The sequence below is a fragment of the Eumetopias jubatus genome, unplaced genomic scaffold, assembly GCF_037043125.1.
Source record: "Eumetopias jubatus isolate StellerSeaLion01/CBP00866 unplaced genomic scaffold, mEumJub1_p1.0 scaffold_3, whole genome shotgun sequence".
NCBI lineage: Eukaryota > Metazoa > Chordata > Mammalia > Carnivora > Otariidae > Eumetopias > Eumetopias jubatus.
Window position 1 is genome coordinate 184,549,381 of NW_028274809.1, and position 24,905 is coordinate 184,574,285.

The following is a 24,905-nucleotide window of genomic DNA, read 5'->3' on the forward strand; positions in this document are numbered from 1 at the left end:
TCCCTGCACAAACCTAGCTCATCCTCCTCGTTAGCCCATCTCCAAGGCCAGAAAAGCCTCCGTGGTAGACAGAGCTCATCGGGGACAGAATGCATGTCCTACATTGCCCAAATGGCTCATTCAGTTTCACGCTGGACCCACTTTGGCACATACCTATCCTCACCCCCTGCCCCTGCAACAATTACACTATTAGGAGAGCCACGTGTATTTGTTTTCTAAAATACAGATATGGATATTTTAAAATACATTTTAAACATTCAGATATAACCACCTTTTGCATTTCAGTGCATGACCCTACAGTCTTTCGTTAGCTTTCTTTTTTGTCAAATAGACGGCAAGTTTCTTGATGACAAGGATTCTATCTCGTGTTCTTGTTTTGATATTATTTTAGAGAGAAGGCAGAATCGTGCTAACGGCACGTCCCACAACCCCACACAACTATAGACTCAGATACTAACTTTTGTTTATTAAAGAATCTCTACTGTCCACTTTAGATGGTGTTTTTCCTTGGTAGAATTTTTTTTCTCCAGTATATGTATTTTCCAAATACACAGTAAGCAAAAGGTTTTAAAAAGCAATGTGTCAGATGCTTTCTTCCATGATTTTTCTTCCCTAAAACCATATACAATTTTTTTTTCTCACTTAGGGACTTGTGTGTGTGGCGAGTGTTCTTGCCACGATGTTGACCCAACTGGAGACTGGGGAGATGTTCACGGGGACACCTGTGAGTGTGACGAGAGGGACTGTAGGGCTGTCTATGACAGATACTCTGATGACTTCTGTTCAGGTACGTTGCTTTCCTCATTCCTGTTTTTAAGTAAAAAAAATAAAAAATAAAATAAAAAATATATATATTCGTTTTCTTATTTTCAAGCCTGATTCTGATTCTCACAGAAACTCTAAAAGATCCAAATCTGTGGGGCCCCTGGGTGGCTCAGTCGGTTAAGCATCCGTCTCTTGGTTTCAGCTCAGGTCATGATCTCAGGGTCATGAGATCGAGTCCCGTGTTAGGCTCTGTGCTGGGTGTGGAGCTTACTTAGCTTACTTGTGGTTCTCTTTCCCTCTCCCTCGGCGCCCCCCCACTCACACGCTGCCTCTCCCAAAATAAATTCATGAATGATGAATGAATGAATGAACTGAATCTGTGCATTGGAAAGCATTTGATAGTCACAGCGCTCCCGTGAATACCTTGGAAAACCTTCAGAGAATTTACACGTTGGCAAAGACCAGAGATGAAAGGGCCTCACTTTCTTAGAACTAGTCTAACTCCTCACCAAGGAGAACTGCCTCCCCCAGATATCTGTTGCTCAGCTCTGAACATACAGAACCAGCAGACCAATGACAGTGTCCAGGATGGGGACCATGAGAACAGCTACGCTCATGTATTACACAACTTCGCATAACACAGTTCTCCTGGATATTTTCATGCCTTAAGTCCTTGGCATAATTTATATCCTATATTCTGCAGACTAGTGTAGGATTAAATATCAATAAGTGGATTCAAAGATTTTGTTCCATAAACATTTATAGAGCAGATACCGTTCACCAGGGTCTGGACAGCATCCTGGCTTTCGGTTCCAGCAGTGAAGGGGACAAACACAATCGATCTTCGGCTTTAGGGAGCTTGCAGTTTTAAGTGCAGTGGAAAAACACCCCCTGCCAGAACCTCTCAGGGTGGAAAGGGAAAAAGAAGGTGGTCAGATTTATCTGGAAAAGTGTCATTGAGCAAAAGCTGGAGTTATGGATTTTCAGTCCGGTTATATTTGACCACCCAGGAGACAGAGACATCTGCATATACATCTTTTTAAGCTGGACTGCTAGATGGGTGTGTAAGTAGATAGGAAACTCCACTGTCTCCTGAAGGCTTGCCAGCAAAGGGAGATAAAGAGCTGCCCTATTTAATCCCGATTATGCAGCTGTGGAAGCTTCTCTGGCCCCGAGGAGGGGAGCCTGCTGCTAAAACTTCCCACTGCAGAAGAACTTCCTTCTCCCGACGATCCCTCATGCTCGGGAGAACTTCCTGAACATTCCGTGAACACCCTTCTCTTGAGGGGTTGCCCTTTCCAGATTTTTCTGTTATTCATTATATCTGAGGGTTATTATTGACACCATGGAAATGAGACAGCCGCTAACTCTTGGGTGGCTCTCTGTGCCAGACACCATGCTAAGCACTTTCCAGATTGTGGCATTTATTTTTTTGTAAAACTCTACGAGGTGGGGAATCTGTTTCTTCTCATTTTACAAACGGGGGTAGTGAGGCTCAGGAAAGTTCCATAAACTGCTCAAGGCCTCACAGCAAAGAGACAGGATCACGATGTTAACAAGGTCTATGAATCCGAAGAAATATAAAAGTTCTTTATTCACTGAAAAAAATGTTTAAACTTCAGTTTACTAGGACAAACCTTTATCAGGAGCCAACTGTGCTAGAGGCACTACATAAGATATTAGGGTCTACGTAAGATATTAGGGTCTAAAAATACAAAAATTCATAGATTCTACCCTCAAAAAATGTACTGTTTAGCAAAACAAACAAAACAAACAAAACAAAACAAAAAACCCAAAACCAGAACAAAACAACAATGACAAAACTGCCATCTAAACATGAAATTTTAATAAACTGTGGTATGAGAGGTTTTCAGAGTCATGGATTTGTTGCTCATCTGGCCATTGATGCTGGGGACATAGCAACGAACACGACAGATCACATCCCTCCTCTGATGGAGTTTACATCCCATTGGGACTGGAGAGCAGCAAACAAACTGAATAAGTAAATGGTGTAGAGAATGTCGAGCATGGGCTTCTTACCTAAAAGGTAGGCTCACAGGTAAAAAGAGATGAGAGGCACGTCCTAGGCAAAGAGAATAGAAGTGTGTGATCTGTGCCGGGGACTAGAATCAGTTTAGTTATCACCAGAATGCACGAGTGACAAAAGGTAAAGCTGGTGAGAAACAGAACTAGAGGTCTTTTTACCTTGCTGCAGAACCAGACTCTATTCCAAAGGTAATGGGGAACTAATGATGGTTTTAGGCAGCGAAGTGCTACACTCACGGGTTTCCAGTCTGGTTGTCTGGGTGCCATTTACCGAAACAGGGAATGGAAAAGGAAGTTGGCAAATTCATTTCTAGGTATTGAGCCTAAAGGACCAATGGCAATCCAAAGTTGTTTTTTTTTTTTTTTTCAGCCCGTTGAATATGTGAGTCTGAAGGGTCAGGGCTGAACATGAGAAGTTAAGAGCCCGAGAGTAGGTAATTAAGACTATACCAGGGTTCAGGAAATGTCATTTAAGAATTCCATTTTAAGACTGTGAGATAAAACATGATTTCATACAATTTTAAATGGGAAAATGAAGGAGATAATCAGGCTATATAAAAAATATAAGTTTGTGACTTGCTGATATACTGTTTTTGGTTTTGGTTTTTGTTATTGTTTGGGTTTTTGTTTGTTTGTTTTACATAGGGTATGTTCTTCGTTGATAAACCTGTGATCTTGATTTTGGAGTGGGGTTGAAACATTCAGAATAGCTACATGATAGTGACCACTCAGGGTCGCGTGTGCTGTTCTGTCTCACGGTGAGGGAGAGGGGTCATGCAGTGAAGACGGGCAATGAACTTCAGTTAACACTTCAATCCTTTTATTATAAGCTCACAATTCCTACTGCGTGTCATTTGGACTCAGAGTTACCACTCTAGGTTGGGCAGGTAAAGGTCCACAGGAGGCCTCCTTGGAAGCTGAAATTCTCCACTTCATCTCTTCCCTCTCTTCTTCCTTCTGCCCCTCGTTTCCTCTTTCTCACATTTTCCATTCCTCCCTATCCTAGGAGATTTCAGGGCAAGTGAAGCTGTTGGGTCGTTATGGCTGTGGTAGGTCAGGTTTATCGTGGGAGGAGTTTAGAGAAGAGTGCTTAACCCTCTACTTGTGGTCTCCGCACTGGGGGGGGGCGGACCCGTGGCAGTGGGAAGAAGGGATGGAGCAAGAGGCTGTGGTTCAGACAACAAGACAAGACCCCGCTCTTTTAGCCCATTTCACACCCCTCGTTCCATTTTATGTTCACCCTCACTCAGAGGGGGAGACGTTATTATCTGCATTTTAACAGGAGAGGAAGCACAGGTTCAGAAAAATTAAGTAACTTGAGAGAGTTCACACAGCCATTAAGTGTCACCTGGAAACACATACAGAACCTAAGTACTCATGTAATTTGATCTCCAAGTGATGCAAACAAACTTCTTCAATTTTACTTTATTTTGGTAAGGAAGAACTGTCCTCTGGATGCTCACAATTCTTATAAAACAAAGCTTCTCTGAATGTCGTTATGATCTGGGGCAGGCCACCCATCTCTGGGATTTCTTCATTCTCAGGAAATCTGTCGAATTCTAGACGTTCTGTTAAGTGATTTATTAGTCTTCACAATTTTCTTAATTGTCTGTCGGAGTTGCACCATGGGAAGGACGCCACGCAGCTGACTGTTGAGGATGTTAGTGTCTCTGTGTTAGGAGATGGAAGTAACCCAACTATGTCAATGTTCTCTAGTGATTTATGCAAGCCTGGGATATAAGAAGGCGCAGATGAAGTGCAGCTTTATATTTCGCTCCCATTCTTGCCATCCTCAGGGTGTTTTTCTTATTTGAGTCCCAGGGAAATCTCCCGGTGAGTTGGTTGAAGTTACTCTTTTAATTGACATTCTCATTGTTTTCATTCATTCCCACTGAGTCCACTCATCTATTCAGTAATGCGCTAAAATATAAATATTTGTGCCTATTACATTGTGGATACAGATGACACAAGTATTTTAAAACCTGCTCCCTGCTCCCAAATAAATCAGTTTTATTTGTTTCTTCTTTCATTCCTATTTGTTGTTCATCGTCCACTTAGTGTGTGTGTGTGTGTGTGTGTGTGCGCGCGCGCGCCAACTCATCCATACACATATATAATTCAAGTGCACACTCAGATACACGTACATATACAACACCTCAGACTATTACTGTTAACAAAATTTGAGTGTAACTACAATGACCAGGGCATGACCAACCATCCCGAACTGTACCAGGGGCTCTGTTTGTTACCGCTGTTCTATGAGCTGCTCTACTGAGTTTACTTCCTGGTCCTGAAATAACTTTTATTACTGATGGCTATTTATACTCTGGTCTATTTCCCCAAAACCCGTAACTGCTAAAATATGCCACAGTGTGACCTTAAACTTTATTTTTCAACTTGGCCTGCCTATCAAGATGGTGAAAATAGAAAGTTAGTCCTGGCTTAGCATTCCACTAATTTGGAAAATGTAATCATTTGATAGGACCATATTGTGTGTGGGAATTTATCATGGTGGATTACCAAAGCATTATGGAAAGAAACCGAAGGACATGATTAAGTACATTCAGTTTGCATCGTCTTGAAAGAAAAATCAAATAAATATATCAAATGGGTTTGTTTTTTTTAAATAACAAGTACTAGTTAGATCTAATTTATTCCCCCAAACTTTTCCTATTAATGGTCCTCATCTTACTTCATAAGAAGCTAATTGTAAAAGTCAGATTCCAGTTCAAGAGAAGTTTTGATCATTTTAAAAGAAAGAATATCTTCTAGAGCAGAAGAATGTTTGTCTGGAATGGAGCAACTACATTCGTCCTGGATTGATATTTCTGAGATGACTTTGCTCCAAAGAGCACAATGATTACAAAGAAAAAATAAGTTTTGGTATCATCACCCTCTCCTGTAATGGCCTGAGAGCCTTTAAAGCTCCACATGCCCAGCATGGCCATGGCCATGGTGCTACTGGGTGTCTAGCCATGTTGCCAAATGCCTGCCCACGTGGTATAGATTGGGCTGCGATCCCATTATGTGGGCACCATGTTGTTCTTCCATTGCTCTGTGTGTGTGTGTGTGTGTGTGTGTGTGTGTGTTTGTGTTTAATGCAGGTCATAGGTCTTCTGAAAGCTATTCTCTAATGTGCATTCTTCACATGTTTCCTATCAGGGATAAACAACAACATTCTGTATTTGTTGATCCTCTGCCTACAGAGTTTGAAGGCATACTTGTTAGAAGCAATGAAATTAACACCTGGAGGCCATATCTATCTATCTATCATCTATCTATCTATCTATCTATCTATCTATCTATCTATCTATCTAACTGACAAACTAGCATGGAAGTATGAAATTTCAGTGTGGTAAAATTCACTTCTTCTAATTCTGTCATTTTAAAGATAAAATGAGATGAGGGCCAGAAGGGTGGACTAGTGACGTATTTAGACTAAGGACACAGATCTCCTAATTTCTTCTCTTATGCATCTTTCACTATTTGTTTGGAAAAGACTTGCTATAGTATATTACGGCAGTTGAAAGGATTTTCATGCTAAACAGATCTTATCATTTCTAAACTCTTTTTTATATATCAACACCAAGCATTTTCATCTTCTTCATTTTATCCCTATAAAATGATCCCTTTTCTTTCTCTTTGGCATAACTTTTATACTGAAATTGAGAAACTAGTAACTCCAGGAGAGAAATTGCAATTTCATTTTATGACTTCCCGTCTTCCCTGAAAGGCTCAATACCAGCTTCACAATCTGATATCAATACCATGCATTTTAAGTGATTTCCTAACTCCACTGATGAAATATCATAAAGGATTTTATGGAAAAGGTACAGTTTCATTTAAAGTGAGATCTGTAATGTTCTGAAATATACTTGAACACGTGATTTAGAGTTATTGAAAGATGGAGGCTATAATCTTCATTACCATGGAAGTAAAAGTAAAATTTAAAGTTAAAAGTAAAAGTTATGTTTATATTTTAACCTAATCCTATTAGACTAGAATTATTTAAACTTTTTTTATTACTTTCACATTTGCTTCTCTGTGATCCTCACTGGGACATTTGATTTAGGTATTTCTACTTTCCCAAAACAATAAAACCCTTAAGAAACAGTCTGTATCCCTGCTATCACCATTTAAAGTGGTTGCCATGCATTCACTGACTCTCAGGAATTTCATTCATTATAGATGGTTGACTTAGGTCATTCATATTTTAATAACCCTTCTTTCCTCAGCCCAAACTTGTTCAATGGATGTTGACTTCAGAGGGCAGAGTGTAGAGGAGACTCCTAAGCGGGTGATTTGAGAGGATCGGTGGCCATCCTGACCTAAATAATATTCTCCCACTGTGACACTTTCCTATTTAGAGGCAAAATCTTTCATTCTGCAGCCAGTCACAGCAGTGACACGGTCTCATCAATTTATTCCAGTGCCTAAGCAATGGACTACAGTGGGGTTATCGAGGGGACTTTGATCGGGTGAAGGCTGAGGCTGAGGCAGAAGGCACAGGAGGTTAGGGCTCATCACACATGTGGTAAAAGTGAGGGACACATTGTATGTGTTCTTCCCAGCCATGCTTGGAGCTGGCAATGCCTAGAGGTGACGCACAAATTTATAGGACTGATTCTTGAGAATGTTCATGATGCTGCACTAAACACACAGGAAATAGAGGTGTAGGACCGCATAGGCTGCTTTTCCCCCTAGTGACTGTATCAGAACACAGAAATAGTGAAGAGATAGAAAAAAGGCATGACTTTAGGGAGGAAAGCATAGAGATTAAAAACCGAGTGAGGAAACCAGTACGACAGAAAACAGAGAGTGAATCTGGAGCATAATGGCGAGAGACTTTCTGAGATTTCTTCTAGCTCTAGAGCAGCTACATTTTCCCCCCCAAAATGTATCAAGGCATCCACAATTCCTCTGACTTCTTTTGTTATTAGTGGGACCAGATCTTAACTCTAAAAATCTTCTTCATAACTTCTGACAGTCTTCATGAATTCGTTTCACTCCACCATGAGTTTTGTTTGATATGTTGGCATGGGAATGAACCTGAGATAGGAACTAATGGCTGAGCTGAAGCCTATATTACAACCACAGAAGTTGAGAACGTTCTGCCTTCAGTCACTGCTCTCCCTGTGCACAGGCTCCTGCTTCATTCCATGCCTGGGGACCAGGACTGCACGCTGGGTGTGTGTGGCGGTGTCCTGGGTAGTCAGGGACTGCTTGGCATCCTTGCCTACTGAATATTTTCTTCTAATGTTCAGAGCTGTTTGCAACGTTTAAAAGTAAAGCTTCCCCCCCCCCCCCTTCAGTATAACTGTTTTTCACTGTTCTTGTTAAAGTATCAACTAGTCTCTCACCAATGGCAGCATGTTCTGTGCTTTGTCCGGTATCCTTGTAGATCTAACTGTCCTAGGAATGAGACCTCTTGTCTCCAAGAATTTCAAAGCCATTGGCTTCTATAAACAGCCAAATTTATTGTACTTGAAATGTTGAAATCTGTTTTAGAGTTGTTATATATCTATGTCTTTGCAATGTAGCTCTGTTTGGAAATCTTGCTCTAAATTACATGAGGATGGAGAAGGAGGGTAGGAACTTCTGGGAAGTTAGCAAAAAGCCACAAAGCCAAACAACCTCTGACATATAATTGCCAATAAGTTAAACTAGTATAATAAAAACTCTTATATTTAAAGGTTTCAATGATCACATTGACATGTCATACATATTTATTAGCAAACACAATTTTCTTTTCCTTTAAAATGATGAGCTCGAAGCAGAGTATTAATGGTGACAGGAATTTGTTGTTTAGACTCTGTTGCATAGTAAGGGATCAATAAATGTATGTTGAATTGAACATAGCATTAAATATAAAATTTGGATTCACTGATCCCTAATATCTCACTCTACTTTGACCTATAATTTTATGATCTATTTCATGAAGAACCAGGTTAATAGATGGTGAAAAGCTTCCCGATATGTGGATTGTCCAGTTCCTCCAAGTCAAAAGATAGGTATCTGCCCCCAAACCTCAGGGACACTTGATAAAATAGGGCTAGTCTGTACTGAAGAACAGTTTCCATATTGTATGAATTATGTTAATATCAGATGCCAAAGACAAAACAAAAAATGGAGATTTTCATCCATTAGCATCATACTCAGTTTACTTCAAGAAAATATAATTCCACTTCCTTTAAAATTTTTTCATGCATTTTTGGGGCATCTGTGTGGCTCAGTCGGTTGAGCATTCAATTCTTGATCTCAGCTCAGGTCTTGATTTCAGGATCAAGAATGCGGGCCCCACATTGGGATCCACGTTTGGTGTGGAGCCTACTTAAAATAAAAAAATGTCATGCATTTTTGCAGCAATTATAGAAATCCACAGTGTCCTGCATCTGTAATAATGACTATCTGAATGTTGATTAGGAATTAAGAAAAGCTCAGCTTTCTTGCTTTTCTTTCTATTCCTGCTTGTTTATGTATGTGGACTCGAATAAAAATAACAATTACTCACTTTTATGTCGCATTTTAAAATATATTATGGACTTCCTGATAAATGTGATAGATAATATATTATTATCTTATTCAAAAATGAAGAAACTAAACCTCGGAGATGTTGACGTATCTACTTTATAGATAGCAGGACCAGGATTTGAACCCGTTTATTTGATTGATGGACATAGGCCATTTTTTTGCTAAACCATATCACTACTCATCACAATTCGTTATAGGCTCTGTGACCATGTGTAAAGAAGTTTAATATCTTTCCTGACCTCTTTTGTGTATACTACATTGATCCTCAGGGAATGTGAACTCCACAGAGGTTATTGGTTTTAGGCTAAGAGTTCCTAGGCTAAGTATGTAGTATATAGAAAAAAAGGTAATGAAAAGTGTGGGGGTCTCTACAAGGTAAGACCTGTTTCAACAGCAAATTGTTTTCAGTTTCCTATGGCTCTCCTCCACATGAATTAATTACCAGATCCATCAAATACTCCATTTAGGTCCCAGCAGACCAATATAATCACGTGCACCTGGATTTTGATGGATTCACGTTTATAGCCCTACGAACCCATTTATCTTATCAGGAGTAGTTGCTTTTCTTTACCCCTCATGATCAATCAATGTAAATCAGATATTTAAGAACTTGAGATAAATGTGCCTTCACTTTAGTGTTTAATATGGTGTTAAGATCCTGGCTCATTTGTAATATGCACTATTGAAATGAAAACTAATTCTGACCTCATTGTCTATTCTTTCATATTTTTTTTACACTCTCATTGTGAAGGTCATGGGCAGTGTAATTGTGGAAGATGTGACTGCAAAGTAGGCTGGTATGGGAAAAAGTGTGAGCACCCACGTTCCTGCCCACTGTCAGCAGAGGAGAGCATCAGGAAGTGCCAAGGAAGCTCCGATCTGCCTTGCTCTGGAAGGGGTAAGTGAGGGCTCTCAGGCTGCGTCCCCACCTCCTAATCTTATGAGTGAGTCAAATGCATTCAGTTCACATATATCTTATTTAACAGATAGCTGAGATGCCTCAGTAAGGAAAGATTAGTCTTTTTAGAACTAACAGTACATCTAGTTTCCATTACTGGTAGTACATGGAGAAATATAATCTCTCTCTATCTCCCTCTCTGTCCTGCGTATGCACGCACACACACTCTCTCTCTCTCTCACTCTTACTCATACCATCAGTTTAGCTTTGAGGTCTGTTCAATTTCAGTTTAGTTCAGGTCAGTTCAATGCTACATTAAAAAAAAACAGTTTTGCACAGCAAAGGAAACAAACAAAAGAAAAAGGCAACCTACTGAAGGGGAGAAGATATTTGCAAATGATAGATCCATAAGGGGTTAGTATCCAAAATATATAAAGAACTTATACCTCTCAACACCAAAAAAAAAGCAAAAAATAAAAAACAGAACAAAACAAAAACCCACAAATAGTTTGATTAAAAAATGGGCAGAGTATCTGAATAGACATTTTTCCAAAGAAAATATACAAATGGCCAACAGATATATGAAAAGATGCTCAATCATCAGAGAAATGCAAATCAAAACCACAATGAGGTATCACCTTACACGTAGCAGAATGGCTAGAATAAAAAGACAAGAAATGACAAGTGTAGGCAAGGATGTGGAGAAAAGGAACCTGTGTGTACTGTGGATGGGAATGCAAATTGGTACAGCCACTGTGGAAAACAGAAATTTAATTAAAAATCTAAAAAATTAAAAATGTGATTATATGATCCAGTAATTCCATTACTGGGTATTTATACAAAGAATATGAAAATGTTAATTCGAAAAGAGGTATCCATGCCTATGTTTATTACAGCATTATTTACAATAGCCAATATATGAAAGCAACCTAAGCATTCATCAATAGATGAATGGACAGAGAAGATGTGGTGTATATACAAAATAGAATATTACTCAGCCATAAAAAAGAATGAAATTTTGCCATTTGCAGCAACATGGATGCATCTAAAGGGTATAATGCTAAATGAAATAAATCAGAGAAAGACAAATACCGTATGATTTCACTTATATGTGGAGTTCAAGAAAGAAAACAAATGAATGAAGAAAAAAAAGAGACAAACAAGAAAACAGACTCTTACAGAGAACAAACTAGTGGTTGCTGGGGGGAGGGGGCAGTGAAGATGGTGAGTGAAATAGATAAATGGGATCAGCAGTATACTTTTTTAAGAAAAAGTTTGGATATTTGCTCAAAACTTTCTGAATGAGACCACTTAATTGTCCACTGACATTTCTGAAACTCATTAATGTTGCATTGAGATTGTTGCCTTTTGAAAAAGCATCCTATAAACAGACAGCTCTGAATAAGCTTATGTTGTTTTAGAAGGCACATAGCCTTGGGTGTGCTCTTGGTTCCAGATCAAGTACAAATTGGAGGAGAAAGAAGAATTCATCTAAAGGAAAGCTGGTTCCATTATTTTTGATTTATCAAAATAAGAAAGGCATTTTCACCTCTCACATGGAAATGGCAAAGTTAATATGAAATATGCCTTTGGAGGAACTGGTAATTGAAATGATTACCAATTTTGCTCATGAAAGAGGAAAAAGAGAAAGACTTCCTTTTACCTGAATGTTAGATCAGAAATTTATGTTGCAGTTTTCTCTTTGAAAAATAAATTTTTTATTGAGATATAATTCAAATACCATAAAATTCACTCTTTTAAAGTATACAACTTAGTGGGTTTTAGTATATTTATAAAATTATGCAACCTTCACCACTATCTCATCCCAGAGCATTTTCATCACCACTAAAAGAAATCCTGTGCGCCTTACCAGTCACTCCCCATTCTCTTCTCCCATCAACCCCTAGAAACCACTGATTTGCTTCCTGTCACCATGGATTTGCCTAATCTGGATATTTCATATGAATGGAATAATAAAATACGTGATCTTTTTGTTTCTGGCTTTTTTTCACTTAGCATACTGTTGTCAAGATTTATCCATGTACTTCACTCCTTTTGATGGCTGGATAATATTCATTTGTGTGGCTATACCACATATATTTATCCATTCATCTATTAGTAGACATTTGGGTTATTTATGCTTTTTGACCATCATGAATAATGTTCTATGAACATTCATGTATAAATTTTTGTGTGGGTATGTGTTTTAATTTCCCTTGGGTATATACATATACATGGAGTTGCTGGGTCTTATGGTAACTCTGTTTAACTTTTTGAGGTACACCTAAACTGTCTTTAAAATGGGGGCACCGTTTTAATTCCCACCAGCAGTGCATGAGTGTTCCTGTTATTTGTTACCATTTGTCTTTTTGACTATTTAGAGTTTTCTTTACATAGAAAACAAAGTCCCCAAGATTATTTGTATCATAGGTTATTTTCCCATATTCTGCTATATATCCCTACTGATTATAAGTAGAAGGTTAGGATATGGGTAGAAGGAAATTTTCATTTCATAAATTTTATTTCTGACTTGATTGCTTTTCAGCAGCAGCAGCCCCACATGGAAACTACTATTCTACCTGCATTAATAAATATCATCATTAGAGAGCTTGAGTAAGCCTGTCACGCTTTTAAAGGAACAAGGATTAAAAATCAGTGTCCTTCGGACTACTGTTATTCATTCATTCATTGTTTAAAAAATAACAAATTTATGATGGAAAAATAAGAAAAGCCTATAAAGTATCTCTCAAACGTAGAAAATCACTCTCTATATATTACCAGTTGTTTTTTATTTGTCCCTCGATTTTTTAATATGGTTTTAGGGTAAGAAAATTATGGTGGATTTTAATTATTGTGGATACCAGTCTTTGATAACTCTGAGAAACACATATTTGTCTCTTACCTTTCTAGAGATTCACTAATGTATTAGTTACCATTTTTAAGCAATAGCACATATTTAAAGTTTATTTTGTTAAAAAGGCATTGAATATTATGTATGGAATTAGAAGACTTTATTATTTTTATAATTCATGTAAGCTTTTTAAAGTACTTTAGAGATAAATAATAAGCTTCTTCAGTTTCCTCGCAGGAAAATGGAGGTATTGATGAGTGGAGTGATTTCCCAGGGAATCATAACAAAATATGAGAATTCTGAGAATGAAGACCAGGGATTTTTGAGAGCCGGTCCAGTGCTTGGACCAGTGGTCAGAGACCCTTCCTTTCTCACAGAGTTATCTTTGCAAACTCATTGGCTTTGGATGTTTCAAAGCAAATGGCCAATATGAAAACTTATAAAGGATTAGTTTTGCCATTTATGAATGACAGCTGCAGCTGTGCTTACATGAGTGAGGAAAGCAATTACAAGGCCCATCGGTTCTCAAGCTGGAGATCTGCAGCCCCTCGCTAGCTGGGGCCAAGAAAAAAAATTCCCCTGGTAGAATGTACTGAAGTTCTTCAGCGTAGTCCACCTCAGGGGCCAGGTGAAGGCATTTGTGCACCGGAAATTAAATTAGATTACTTGCTTCTGCTGGTGATGACTAAGTGTGATCATTATGTCTTGAAAGCAGGGGAATAATTTAGATAATCTCTTAAATTCGCTATTAATCCTGTGGCTCCTTGATTTCTATTCGTTATGGCCTACAAATATCTTTTTATTTAATGAGATTACTCTCCTCTGCTTGATTTGGACACAGAATTATTCATCCTAATTTCTGCCTCCCGGGCACTGGAGCCAAGGGACAACTTTCTCTCGTCTCATACCGACGTTCTGCTCAAAAACTTGAAATGGCTCATGATAGGGTACACATTAGTTTTAAGTTCTTTTTGACTTAAGAATACATTTTTAAAATTTTTATTGAGGTTCTCCTTCTGAGTGTGTGTCTGGCTTTGGCCAAAAAATGTGAGCAAAATTGATGTGGGTCACTTGGGAGCAAAGGCTTACGAGGCGGTGAGAGACTTGCCGTCTCTCTTGTCTCCCAGTGGGGATTTGCAGTGTTTGAGATGGTGACTGATCCATTAGCCTGGATATCTGATTAAGGATGATTGGAGAAACCTCTGCTGACCCACCAAGGACCTGTAACATGAGGGAGAAATAAACTTTTGTTGTTTGAAGCAGCTGACATAGGATGGTTTGTTACCGCAGCAGAACTCCTGACTCAGACTGTTCCACGAAAAACATGTAGGGAATGCAGTTAAAGCAAACAAACAAGGGCGCCTGAGTGGCTCAGTTGGTTAAGCGACTGCCTTCGGCTCAGGTCATGATCCTGGAGTCCCGGGATCGAGTCCCACATCGGGCTCCCTGCTCGGCAGGGAGTCTGCTTCTCCCTCTGACCCTCTTCCCTCTCGTGCTCTCTATCTCTCATTCTCTCTCTCTCAAATAAATAAATAAATAAATCTTAAAAAAAAAATAAAGCAAACAAACAAGCAAACACAAAAAACCACACTTAACCCCAAAGAGAGGGGCACCTTGGTGACTCAGTTGGTTAAGCGTCTGCCTTTGGCTCAGGTCGTGATGCCAGAGTCCTAGGATCAAGCGTCTCGTGGGGCTCCCTGCTCAGTGGGGAGCCTGCTTCTCCCTCTCCTCCTGCTGCTCTTTTGCTCTCTCTCTCTTCAAATAAATAAATAAAATCTTAAAAAAACAGAGAAGGAAAAAAAAAGTTGAGGTTTATAACCATATGCATATCTTGGCAGTATCAATAAACATGTATATATTTTAGAAATGAAGTATTTATGCTATTTGATAAATAGCATTTATGTGCACTTGTCCAACAGGTAAAATGCTAAGAACATTGAATGTATTATCTTATACATATTATGTATGCCCCAAATACAATGAGGTAGGAAGTATAATTATTCTTCTTTTTACAGAAAAAGAAATTGGAAATTTGAATAGTTTGTCATCTGGCATACTAAGTGCCAGGGGTACAAGTTTTTATACAAACTTCTATTACAGGCCACCCAACTCCAGAGCTGTTGTTTTAGATAATTTACTCAGTCTTTTAACGTGCCAATTTGTTGAGCAATATGCAATGACTATATTTCCTTGTTAAAAACATTAAAAAAATAAAAAAAAACATTTTTATGCAGAATTGTTGATATTGCTGCATAGTATTCCATAGTATAATTGTGGCAAACAAATTTAATCAGCCCTCCTCTGTTAGACATCTAAATCGTCTCTTAATTTATTCAAGTTCTAAATACTATCATTTACATTCTTGCAGTAGAAAATTTGCACAAATCTTTCTTAGATGTACATCTAAATGCCTACCAATATATTAAAGCTTTTCAATAAAAAAATTGCCCAAGCAAATCATATTCTCTGGAAAAAGTGTACCAATATACTCTCCTACCAGGAGCATAACAGGGGTTCCCTTTGCCCACCAATAGTGACAATTTCAATACTCAGCTTTTCTTGATACATTTTGCTCTTAGTGTTATGAGCTTACCATTTATAAAACTCCTTTCATTGGCTTCTATAATCATCAAACAAATGATTTATCTGTAGGCAGTATTATTCCGAGGTTTGTGTTTGCTGTATTTGCCTTCTTTCATCATCATTTGTCCTTGTGTCTAAGTCATCTTTTGGTTTGGTCTGCAGTCTCACATGCTTTTGTTACCTGTCCTCTGTGCCCTTTGGTTTTCTTTTATCAGAATTGTTCTAAGAGGTATTGAGTGTGTTTTAGTCCTTAGGCACACATAAGCATGTACTCCCACAAGGGAAGGTGGGAAGTGGAGGAAGAATGATAAATTGAGACTAATTATTTAATATTGTAGCTTTTAGAAAATAGAAACTGTCCTCATTTTTATCAATTAGTACGTTTTAATTAATGAATTAAGCAAGTTGGTTCAATTCCCTTAGCTAGGAACATACTTTCAAAGAATAATAGCATGCCAGATTCCCACCATCTGGAGATTTTTCAGTTACAGCCATAATTTCTCTCTTCTACTGACAAAGCACATCTTTAAATTTTCTTGTTTTATTTGTCAAAGAAGTTTCCCATGATTCATGTATTTTTTAAACTATGTGATTTTTATTCTGATTTGTTGACAACTGAATCATTATTTTTCTTATTCATGTACACAGAGATGTTATTATTTCAAACAGAGAAAAAGTATTTAAAAAATGGAAGTCCTCCAGTGAATTTGAAAAACTTTGGGAGGGGAAGATCTTTCTATATTTTTACTAACATTTTTTTACGGCTTTATTGAAGTATAATTGATAAACCAAAAAGCTGCACATATTTAATATATACAATTTGATGAGTTTGTATACATCCATGATGCCATCACCATAGTCAAGGTCATGAATATATCCATGCCTCCAAACATGTCCTTATGTCCCTTTGCGTGTGTGTGTGTATGTGTATGTGTGTATGTTGTGTGTGTGTGTGTGTGTGTGTGTTAGGGATACTTAACATGAGAGGTGTTTAAAATAGTCAAACTTATAGAAGCAGAAAACAGAGTGGTGGTTGCCAGGGGATGCGAATGGGGAAATGGGGACTTGTTCAATGGGTATAAAGCCACAGCTATATAAGATGAATAAGTTCTAGAGATCTGCTGTCCTACCTAGTGCCTAGAGCAAACAATATAGGATTGTAGATTTAAAAATTCAAGAGAGTAGATCTCCAGACATTTAAATTAAGCACCACACCACACCACACCTGTTGTGATTTTGATTATAATTTTAAAATTCTCAGTGGCCTAATTAAATATCTCATTGTAAGTTAGCTGCAGTGGAAAATGCACAGGGTTTTCAAGTGACAAGGGAGCCCCGTGTGTTCTTCCCGCAATATTTCAAGGCAGCAAGTAGGATTCAGATTTACTCCATTCTAAGTATGTCTTAGATCTACTACATCCACCAGTGCTCGAAGACTCTGGAACAGTCATGCACTAAGTTATGGCATTTTAAACATAGTTGCTAAGGACTGCAGCCAAAGAAGATGAAGAAATGACCCTGTGAGATAAACGTCTTACTCCTCCTTATCTGGAAGGAATGGTGCTGCTTTTAGTGATGCACCAAATGGGGAGAATATCAATGAATTGGTAAATCATGCTTTTGTCATATTAAAGAATTAAAAAATCAGTCTGTGGATCCTCAGGCGGTCTTCCATGGATTTCTGAGCACACTTTGAACTCATAGTGCTCTCTGCCATGGCTTCTATTTGTTCTGTTGTCATGGAATGACCCACAATAGTAGAAGGTCCCTTGGAAGAGAAGAGCCTGTTTATTATTTGCTTTCTTTGTACTCTGAAAAACTTACTAGAATGTCTTAAATTGTATATGCATCCTATATTTCACAAAAACTCAGGAATGTAGATGTTATTTATTATGACTTTTTAAAAGATAGGGTGGAGACAAAAAGTTTGGGATCCAGAGAGAACTCAATATGGTGCCTCCAACATCCTTTCTCTATGTCCTCATGAGGTGCTGGGACCTCTGAGTGTTGCGTCATTTTCTGTCCTCAAGAAGGCCAAAGGTGCCGGTGCCCAGAACTGGTGGCTTACTGGAAGATCCTGATTAAATCCAATGTTAAATCTCTCACTCATATGAGGAAGCAGCACTTGCTAACTAAAGGCATAATTTGCATAGATTGAAGGGAATTGCTAAAAAGATTTGAAAAGAGCCAAATTCAGTAGAAACGGCAGCCTCATACAGGATGATTATTCAGGGACTCCTTTGTCCAGTGGGTAAATAATTAGTTAGCCCTGTTCCTTGTTTCCCCTTCTTTGTTTTACCTTGCCTTTCTTCTTGCCATTTTTAGATTCAATAGAACCTAGAGGAGAGGAAGAAATTCAGAAGGTGAAATTAATAATTTTGTATGTTTTTTAAAAAGATGGTAGAAGATATTTCAGTGGAAAGTAACAGATTTAGTAGTTTTTTCAGTTGCCTGAGGTTTTTCTAGTCTGTGGTCCAGAAAACTGTATCACTTCCAAGACAGAGTGAATATTTTTTTTTTTATGTTGCAGTCAACGATCTTGCTTAAATGTTTTAGCTCTGGCAACAGAACATTTTGTGTCAAAGATAGGAATCGATCCAAATAATAGACAATTTTTATTACATTTTGCATAATTTTTATATGGTAAATTGAAAACCAGTGAAATCCTTTGGCTAAGAAAACTTCCTAGTAAGATCTGCAACAAATATTGTCAAAATCTATTTGAAATGAAAATAGAAAATTGGACCTGAATTCAATCCCAATTTCTTTAAGTGAGCTTAAAATGAAATGTGTGACAACTATGACAGTTTTGTTACTACAATTATATATTTATTTCTATTAAAACACTAAACACATAGTGAGGGAGGTAGTGTGGTGCTCTAGCAGTTATTTACTTGATTTTATTCGATATAAAAATGCAAACCAGATACTTTTAGTGGGGAACAATCTGGTCTGGCTATCAGCCATAATCTTCATGGAACCATATACTCTGCAGATTTCTGTTTTAATAGAAAACCAACGAGGCAAAATGTCATCATTTTGTCTAAGCTTTAAGGTTGTAGAGCTAATCAGAACCCTATGATTCCCCTCTTGGACACATAAGATGTTATTAAAAATTGATAGGGCTGGCCATTGTGCTATATTCGCATAATGGATGTATTCAATATATGATCATATGATAGCACATAGCCAATTAATGCATCATGTTTTCCTTAGTGGTGTTGCTTATAACATTTAATCAACCTGATATTTACTGCCCACCCTACCATGTATCTCTGTGCTAAGCCAGCAGAAGGAAACAAGGATCGGGAGACTGCATTCTGTTTTTGCAGTTTTATTAGAACTCAGCCAAGCTCATTTGTATGCGTATAGCTGCTTTCTTGCTATAAAGGGCAGAGTTAAATAGTTGCTGTGGAGAGTGTATGGCACACAGAGCCCCAAATATTCAGTTTAGCCCTTTATAGAAAAAGTTGACTGCTCCCTGTGCTAAGGATTTGTGGTAGCTGTGACCAGTGTGCTGGGAAGGGGACTGAGTGTCTTGAGAGTGAGAAGAGGAAGATACTGTTTTCTGAAGAAATTTGGGTGCAAATAGGGCTTCATGAAGTGAGTGAAGCTGGAATTGAGTCTGCGGGGCAGAGTAGCATGAGACAGAAAGTAATTTTGAAAAACATGTGTTCTAGGTAGAGGGAACCACATGAAAAGAAACAGTTAACGAGAGGATAACTTTTGTAGGGAACAAGAAACACATTCACTTTTGATGATAGATGAAGAACAAAAATGTAGTGGGAGACAGCCGTGGGGGCACATGTCATCTCTCCCACCCCCCACTGCTTCTCCCCACGTTGTGATGGGTTTGAGACAGAAAACGCAACTTCTTTGCAGAGCTCTTGTCCTCACAATTGTCTTATGAGGTTAATTGTTAGTAAGAAGGACACACATTGTAAGCATGATTGTAAATATGCTAAAATGGTGTCGTAGAAATGCTGGTTAACCTGGCTTAGGGCCCACTCCACTGTGTCATCGCTGAAGTGCCGAGCTTAATGGAGAGTTACCAAGATCCAAATCTTTCCATGAACAAGATAAATATGTTAGCATCTTTCATGTGCCTTTCTCTCTCCTTGCTGCACCTCACATCATGTTTACTTATTGACTGACAGAATAGGAAAAGACAAGCACAAATCTAAAGTGGCTTTTTTATGAAAAGTCATTCATATTAGCAAAGTAGTCAAATGACAAGAGTGTAGCAATCAGGTTAGTATCTTAAGGGTCACATTATCTGTACCGCTTATGTCTGCACATACCCATGTGTTTTATTTTGATTTTTTTTGCTAAGTTTTTATTTAAATTCCAGTTTGTTAACATACAGTGTAGTATGATCCTGGAGTCCTGGGATCGAGTCCCACATCGGGCTCCCTGCTCGGCAGGGAGTCTGCTTCTCCCTCTGACCCTCTTCCCTCTTGTGCTCTCTCTCATTCTCTCTCTCTCAAATAAATAAATAAAATCTTTAAAAAAAAAAACATACAGTGTAGTATTAGTTTCAGGTGTACAATTTAGTAATTCACCACTTCCATACAACACCCAGTGCTCGTCACAACAAGTGCAGTCCTTAATCTCCATCACCTACTTAACCCAGCCCTCTACCCGCCTCCCTTCAGGCAACCAACCATCAGTGTGTTCTCTATAGTAAGAGTCTGTTTCTTGGTTTGCCTCTCTCTGTTCCTTTCTTCCCACCGCCCCCCCGTGCTCCTTTGTTTTGTTTCTTAAATTCCACATATGAGTGAAATCATATGTCATTTGTCTTTCTCTGACTGGCTTATTTCACTTAGCATCATACTCTCTAGGTCTATCCCCATCATTGCAAATGGCAAAATTTCATTCTTTTTTATGGCTGAGTAATATTCCATTATACACACCCACACACATATACACCACATCTTCTTTATCAATTCATCACATACCCATGTGGTTTAAATGGCAAAGGGGCATCATACCATGAAGTAAGATAGTGGATTTTTGGTATGGACATGAGTGACTCCAACTTAGTCTGGACTGCCACCAGCTAGGTATCTGAGCCAGCAAGTCATAGGCTAAAGTGGCAACAAGACCCTAATGGTGACTGTGAACTTAACTTCTTTAGGCTACTTTCCCTCTCCTTTGCTTCTCTCTGCAGTAAGGGAACTTGACTGTGTTCTGACTCATTTGGACCCTTAAATTTTCTGTTCACTCTCATGGGCTCCATGCCTTTGATTTCCAACTCAATTTCACAACAGACTCTCTATCTGGTTTTGCATAGCTAACTAGAGAGAGCTGACTATTCCTCAGGAGAATCAGGTGACTAGCCAAGCTGTTCTTCTAGACTCTGCTTTTTACCAAGTGACTGTTTTGAGTATGGAATAATGTGTTCTTCAGTTATGGCATCCTTTCGTTTGGAAAATAACAGTTAAGATGGATGAGATGTTGGTCCTCCATAAATATTTATTTCTCATGTGATGCCTTTTATTTGGATAAAGTAGGAAAGTCAAGATTCTTTGGCTTCTTATTTAAGTTTCTAAATAATTCTGGCCTCTTTGCTGCTCAAAATATCCAGGCCATGTGGATGCTTGTAAATAGTACCAAATGGTCTGGCATGGTACAGTTGTGAGCCATTTAAGGTTTGAATGGTCTCAAGGATGAAGCAGCAAATATTTGAGGTCATTTGTGAAGTCCTTTACAAGGACATTAAATTCTTCGCTAGGATTTCTTTCTCTGGATTTCTTCCTGAGGCCCCATATTGCCCAATAGTTAACCGAAGGAGCTTAAAAGAAATAGAAAAAAATGAAAGCAGATATAGAGTATAAGGTGACTGGAAAGGCTCTTATACTTCTTCATTTGATTAATTTGCTAGACTTCTGGGTATGATTAATGTTACTATTCAATTATAGTCACGTTGGTGAGACAGACTCGCACAACTTTATGCTCTTAGGTGTAGTTTATTATAATTATGAAAGAGTCAGTAGCAAAACCCAAGTGGCATAATTCATATTTGAGTCTAGATGCGCTCTTCTGGATGATCGTACTACATAAAGAGAAAAGTCCAGAGGGATTATTGGGAAATGAGATCTTTTGTGTTAGGTTGTGTTAGGAGGCCTGAAGGTCTTGTGGTTGCACAAGGGTGGGGCAGGGCTGCTACAAACTGACATTATTCAGCCCTATTCCCAAATGTTGCTGTGGACAGGCATCAATTTCTTACTTGGGTGGAGGGGCTCCTACTCACTGTCGGTACTGTGTTCCCTCTCTGTACCTCATGCAGTTGGCCACTTCCGTGGTGAGGGCATGTGCCTCTGTGGGGTCAACAATTACAGATAGGGTCGTATGGCCCATGAACCCTCACAGGGCAGATGCGCTCAAGCCATTTGTCGTTGTGTGATCCTGGAACATTTTTGTATCTTTGTGGACCCTCAGTTATGTTATCTGTAACCATAGTATTATTGTTGTGAGGAACAAGTAAGACAGTACATATGAGATTATTTGTTAACTTTGAAACTAATATGCAATTATAAGGCATTACAAGGGTTTAACTAGATGACATAGCAGCTGAACTCAAGGACACAGAATTTATTTATTTTATTTTTTAAAAATATTTATTTATTTTAGAAGGAGAGGGAGACACTGCATGCACGCGAGTAGGGGAGGGGCAGAGGGAGAGGGACAAGCAGACTCCTGGCTAAGCACAGAGCCTGATGCAGGACTCAGTCCCATGACCCATGAGATCATGACCTGAGCTGAAACCAAGAGCCAGATGCTCAACCGACTGAGCGTCCCAGGTGCCCCAAGGGCACAGAATTTCATAGACAAAACAAGATCAATATTCACTCATTCATTCATTCATTAAGTCATACATTCAACCTGTATTTATTGGGAATCCTACTATGTGCCTAGAACCAGTCTAGGTGCTGAGGAAAGAAAAATAAATAAGACAATTAATGTCAGGGCTCTCATAGAGTTTCTTGTGAGTTTGTTTGGAGACGTTAAATAAGAAAACAAATAATTTCAGTTAGTGCTAGAAGAAGGAAGTCAAGATAATACGAAGAGTGTGGAGGTTGGGGGTTCCTCCAGATAAAGTGGTCAGGGACCTTCTCTGAGGAGGTTCTCTTTGGCCAGATCTGAGTACTGAAAGGGGGCCAAATGAGAACTGAGGAAAGATAGCCAGAAAACAGAAAAACAGTGGTTTATACAAAATTTCAGACTCAGATGATGAAAGTTTCCTGGAAGAGATCCACGTCAGGTGGGCTCTGTCCTTAAAGAATCCACAGAGGAGACTGAGAGCTTGTTGAAGAAGAATTTTAAAAAATACCAATCTGAGCTCCTACCTAATTTAATTTGTTCGTGATGTGGCCTGGGCATCAGAGAGTTTAAAAGCTCCCTGATGATTCTACTCTGCAGTCACATTAAGAATCGCTGCTCTGCAGAGTGTATAATGGACAAAATCCTGTAGCAAAGGATGGACATTTTTGCTCTTGCCCTACTTCCCACAGAGCAAACAGGGCTTCGGGAAGTGCTGAGAGTTGCCGAAAAATTACTGTCCTATGGGGTCTTTCCCTGATGCTCTGTTGAATAGGTGGGAAAGCAATGAGGCAGAGGCGGTGTGTGGGGGGGGTGCTCTTGGAGAAGGGGGAAGAATAGTTTCCACAACAGGAAATCGCCTCAGGAGGCACAGAAATATGAAAGAATATGGTATGTTTGTTCAAGGACTTGCTCTAGCCCAGTTTTTGTATATCCGAGGTGGGGGCGAGAATCTGTATTTTTAAATAGATTTCCAGTGTAATTATGAAGCATTTGGGTATGAATGCTGGGGGTATATCTCTTTCACAAAAATGTCCTTCCATGGTCCTCAGTTGCACAGAGCTCTTAGACCTGCTTTCCAACTTCACAGATTGTTTTCTGAGAACTAATCTGTGGTGTTTCCTTGACATGAACAGTTTGTATTGTGATGAGAGATTCTTGGAATTCTATATCAAGGGATTTTTAACCTGGAGTTCATGCAACTCTGAAGGTTTATGGTTGAGTATCAGGGCAATAAGAACCTCTTAAAATAGCACAAATGTGTTGTGTGAACCTTCTTATACTTTTATGAAGACGGGGTCATAGCTTCTTTTACCAGATTCTAAACGGGCTGCATCATATCAGCCAAAGGTGACAGTGATTTAGAAATCACTGCATAAGGCCAAAACAAACACTTTTAGAGAGCTATCACAGCAGATTTTTACGGAACATATTTTGAACTACTTGTGCCTAACTATATACTTACAGTATAATAATTAAATCAGTAAATTATACTACTAGGGATCAAATATAGAAATACTTTGTGATATCTAGTTATATGTGTAACTTATGATTTGACTTGTTTTTTTTTTTTTAAATGTGTTCATAAGATATAAGTTTGGAGTAAAAAGTGGACCAAGCCCCAAACCATTTTATTCTAAGTCATGAGAATTTGTCACTGAAGTTTCTTATTAGGGTAATAAGGAAACACAGGCAGAAGTTCAAACAGAGAAAAAAATAATCCCATTCCTATTTTTCTGTCAGAACAGAATGACATTTCTTCTATAATGCTTTAGGTTTTACTCTCTACCCATGAGAGGTGTCCATTCTGGTTAATAAATGTTTTAGGTATCGGATGCTTATAAGAGTACAACCTGGCATTCTAGAAATAACAGGAGTATGTGAATAAGAACAGAAGGAAATTTAATTTATATGCTAATCAAGTTTCATTAGGAATTGTTTTAAGGAGACCCATCTCATTATGTAAAAATAAAGACTTTTATTAACAAATATAAAAATTTAATAAAGAAATATAATTGATGTTTTGCAATTCCTGCATGGCTCCAAACTAAGATTTAGTGAATCTATAAACTTATTTCCAGTCAATATTCAGCCTAATTATTATTGTTCTAACTTTGGCTAGTTCATGTCCTTATGAATCTTAGAAATGTGTAGGATAGAGCTAAGTTATCAAAGAAAATCCCAATCCAGTGGGACAGAGCATATAACCCAAGGAAACAGTGGAGTGGATGGATGAACAGGTCGTAAAGCAGTAATAACTGTTGGTTGTTGATATTGAATGATCCATGGCCTACTTTCTGGGCTAATAACTGTTCATCATATGTCCATTTATTTATTCAATGCAGTTAATTACATTGGCAATATAAAATGACAAGGAGGATCTCCCTAATATTTACCTTAATAACACAA

At 38.4% G+C, this 24,905-nt stretch overlaps 1 protein-coding gene across 2 annotated transcripts in view; it reads left to right on the top strand.

The window, feature by feature from the left end:
* Nucleotides 1-24,905, top strand: part of ITGBL1 (integrin subunit beta like 1) — a 206,451-nt gene that overhangs the window by 102,776 nt on the left and 78,770 nt on the right. For both annotated transcript variants that reach the window (XM_028112090.1, XM_028112091.1), the window contains 2 exons: nt 647-787; nt 10,094-10,240. In XM_028112090.1, the coding sequence (XP_027967891.1) occupies nt 647-787; nt 10,094-10,240 (288 nt within the window). The remainder of the gene's footprint in view (nt 1-646; nt 788-10,093; nt 10,241-24,905) is intronic.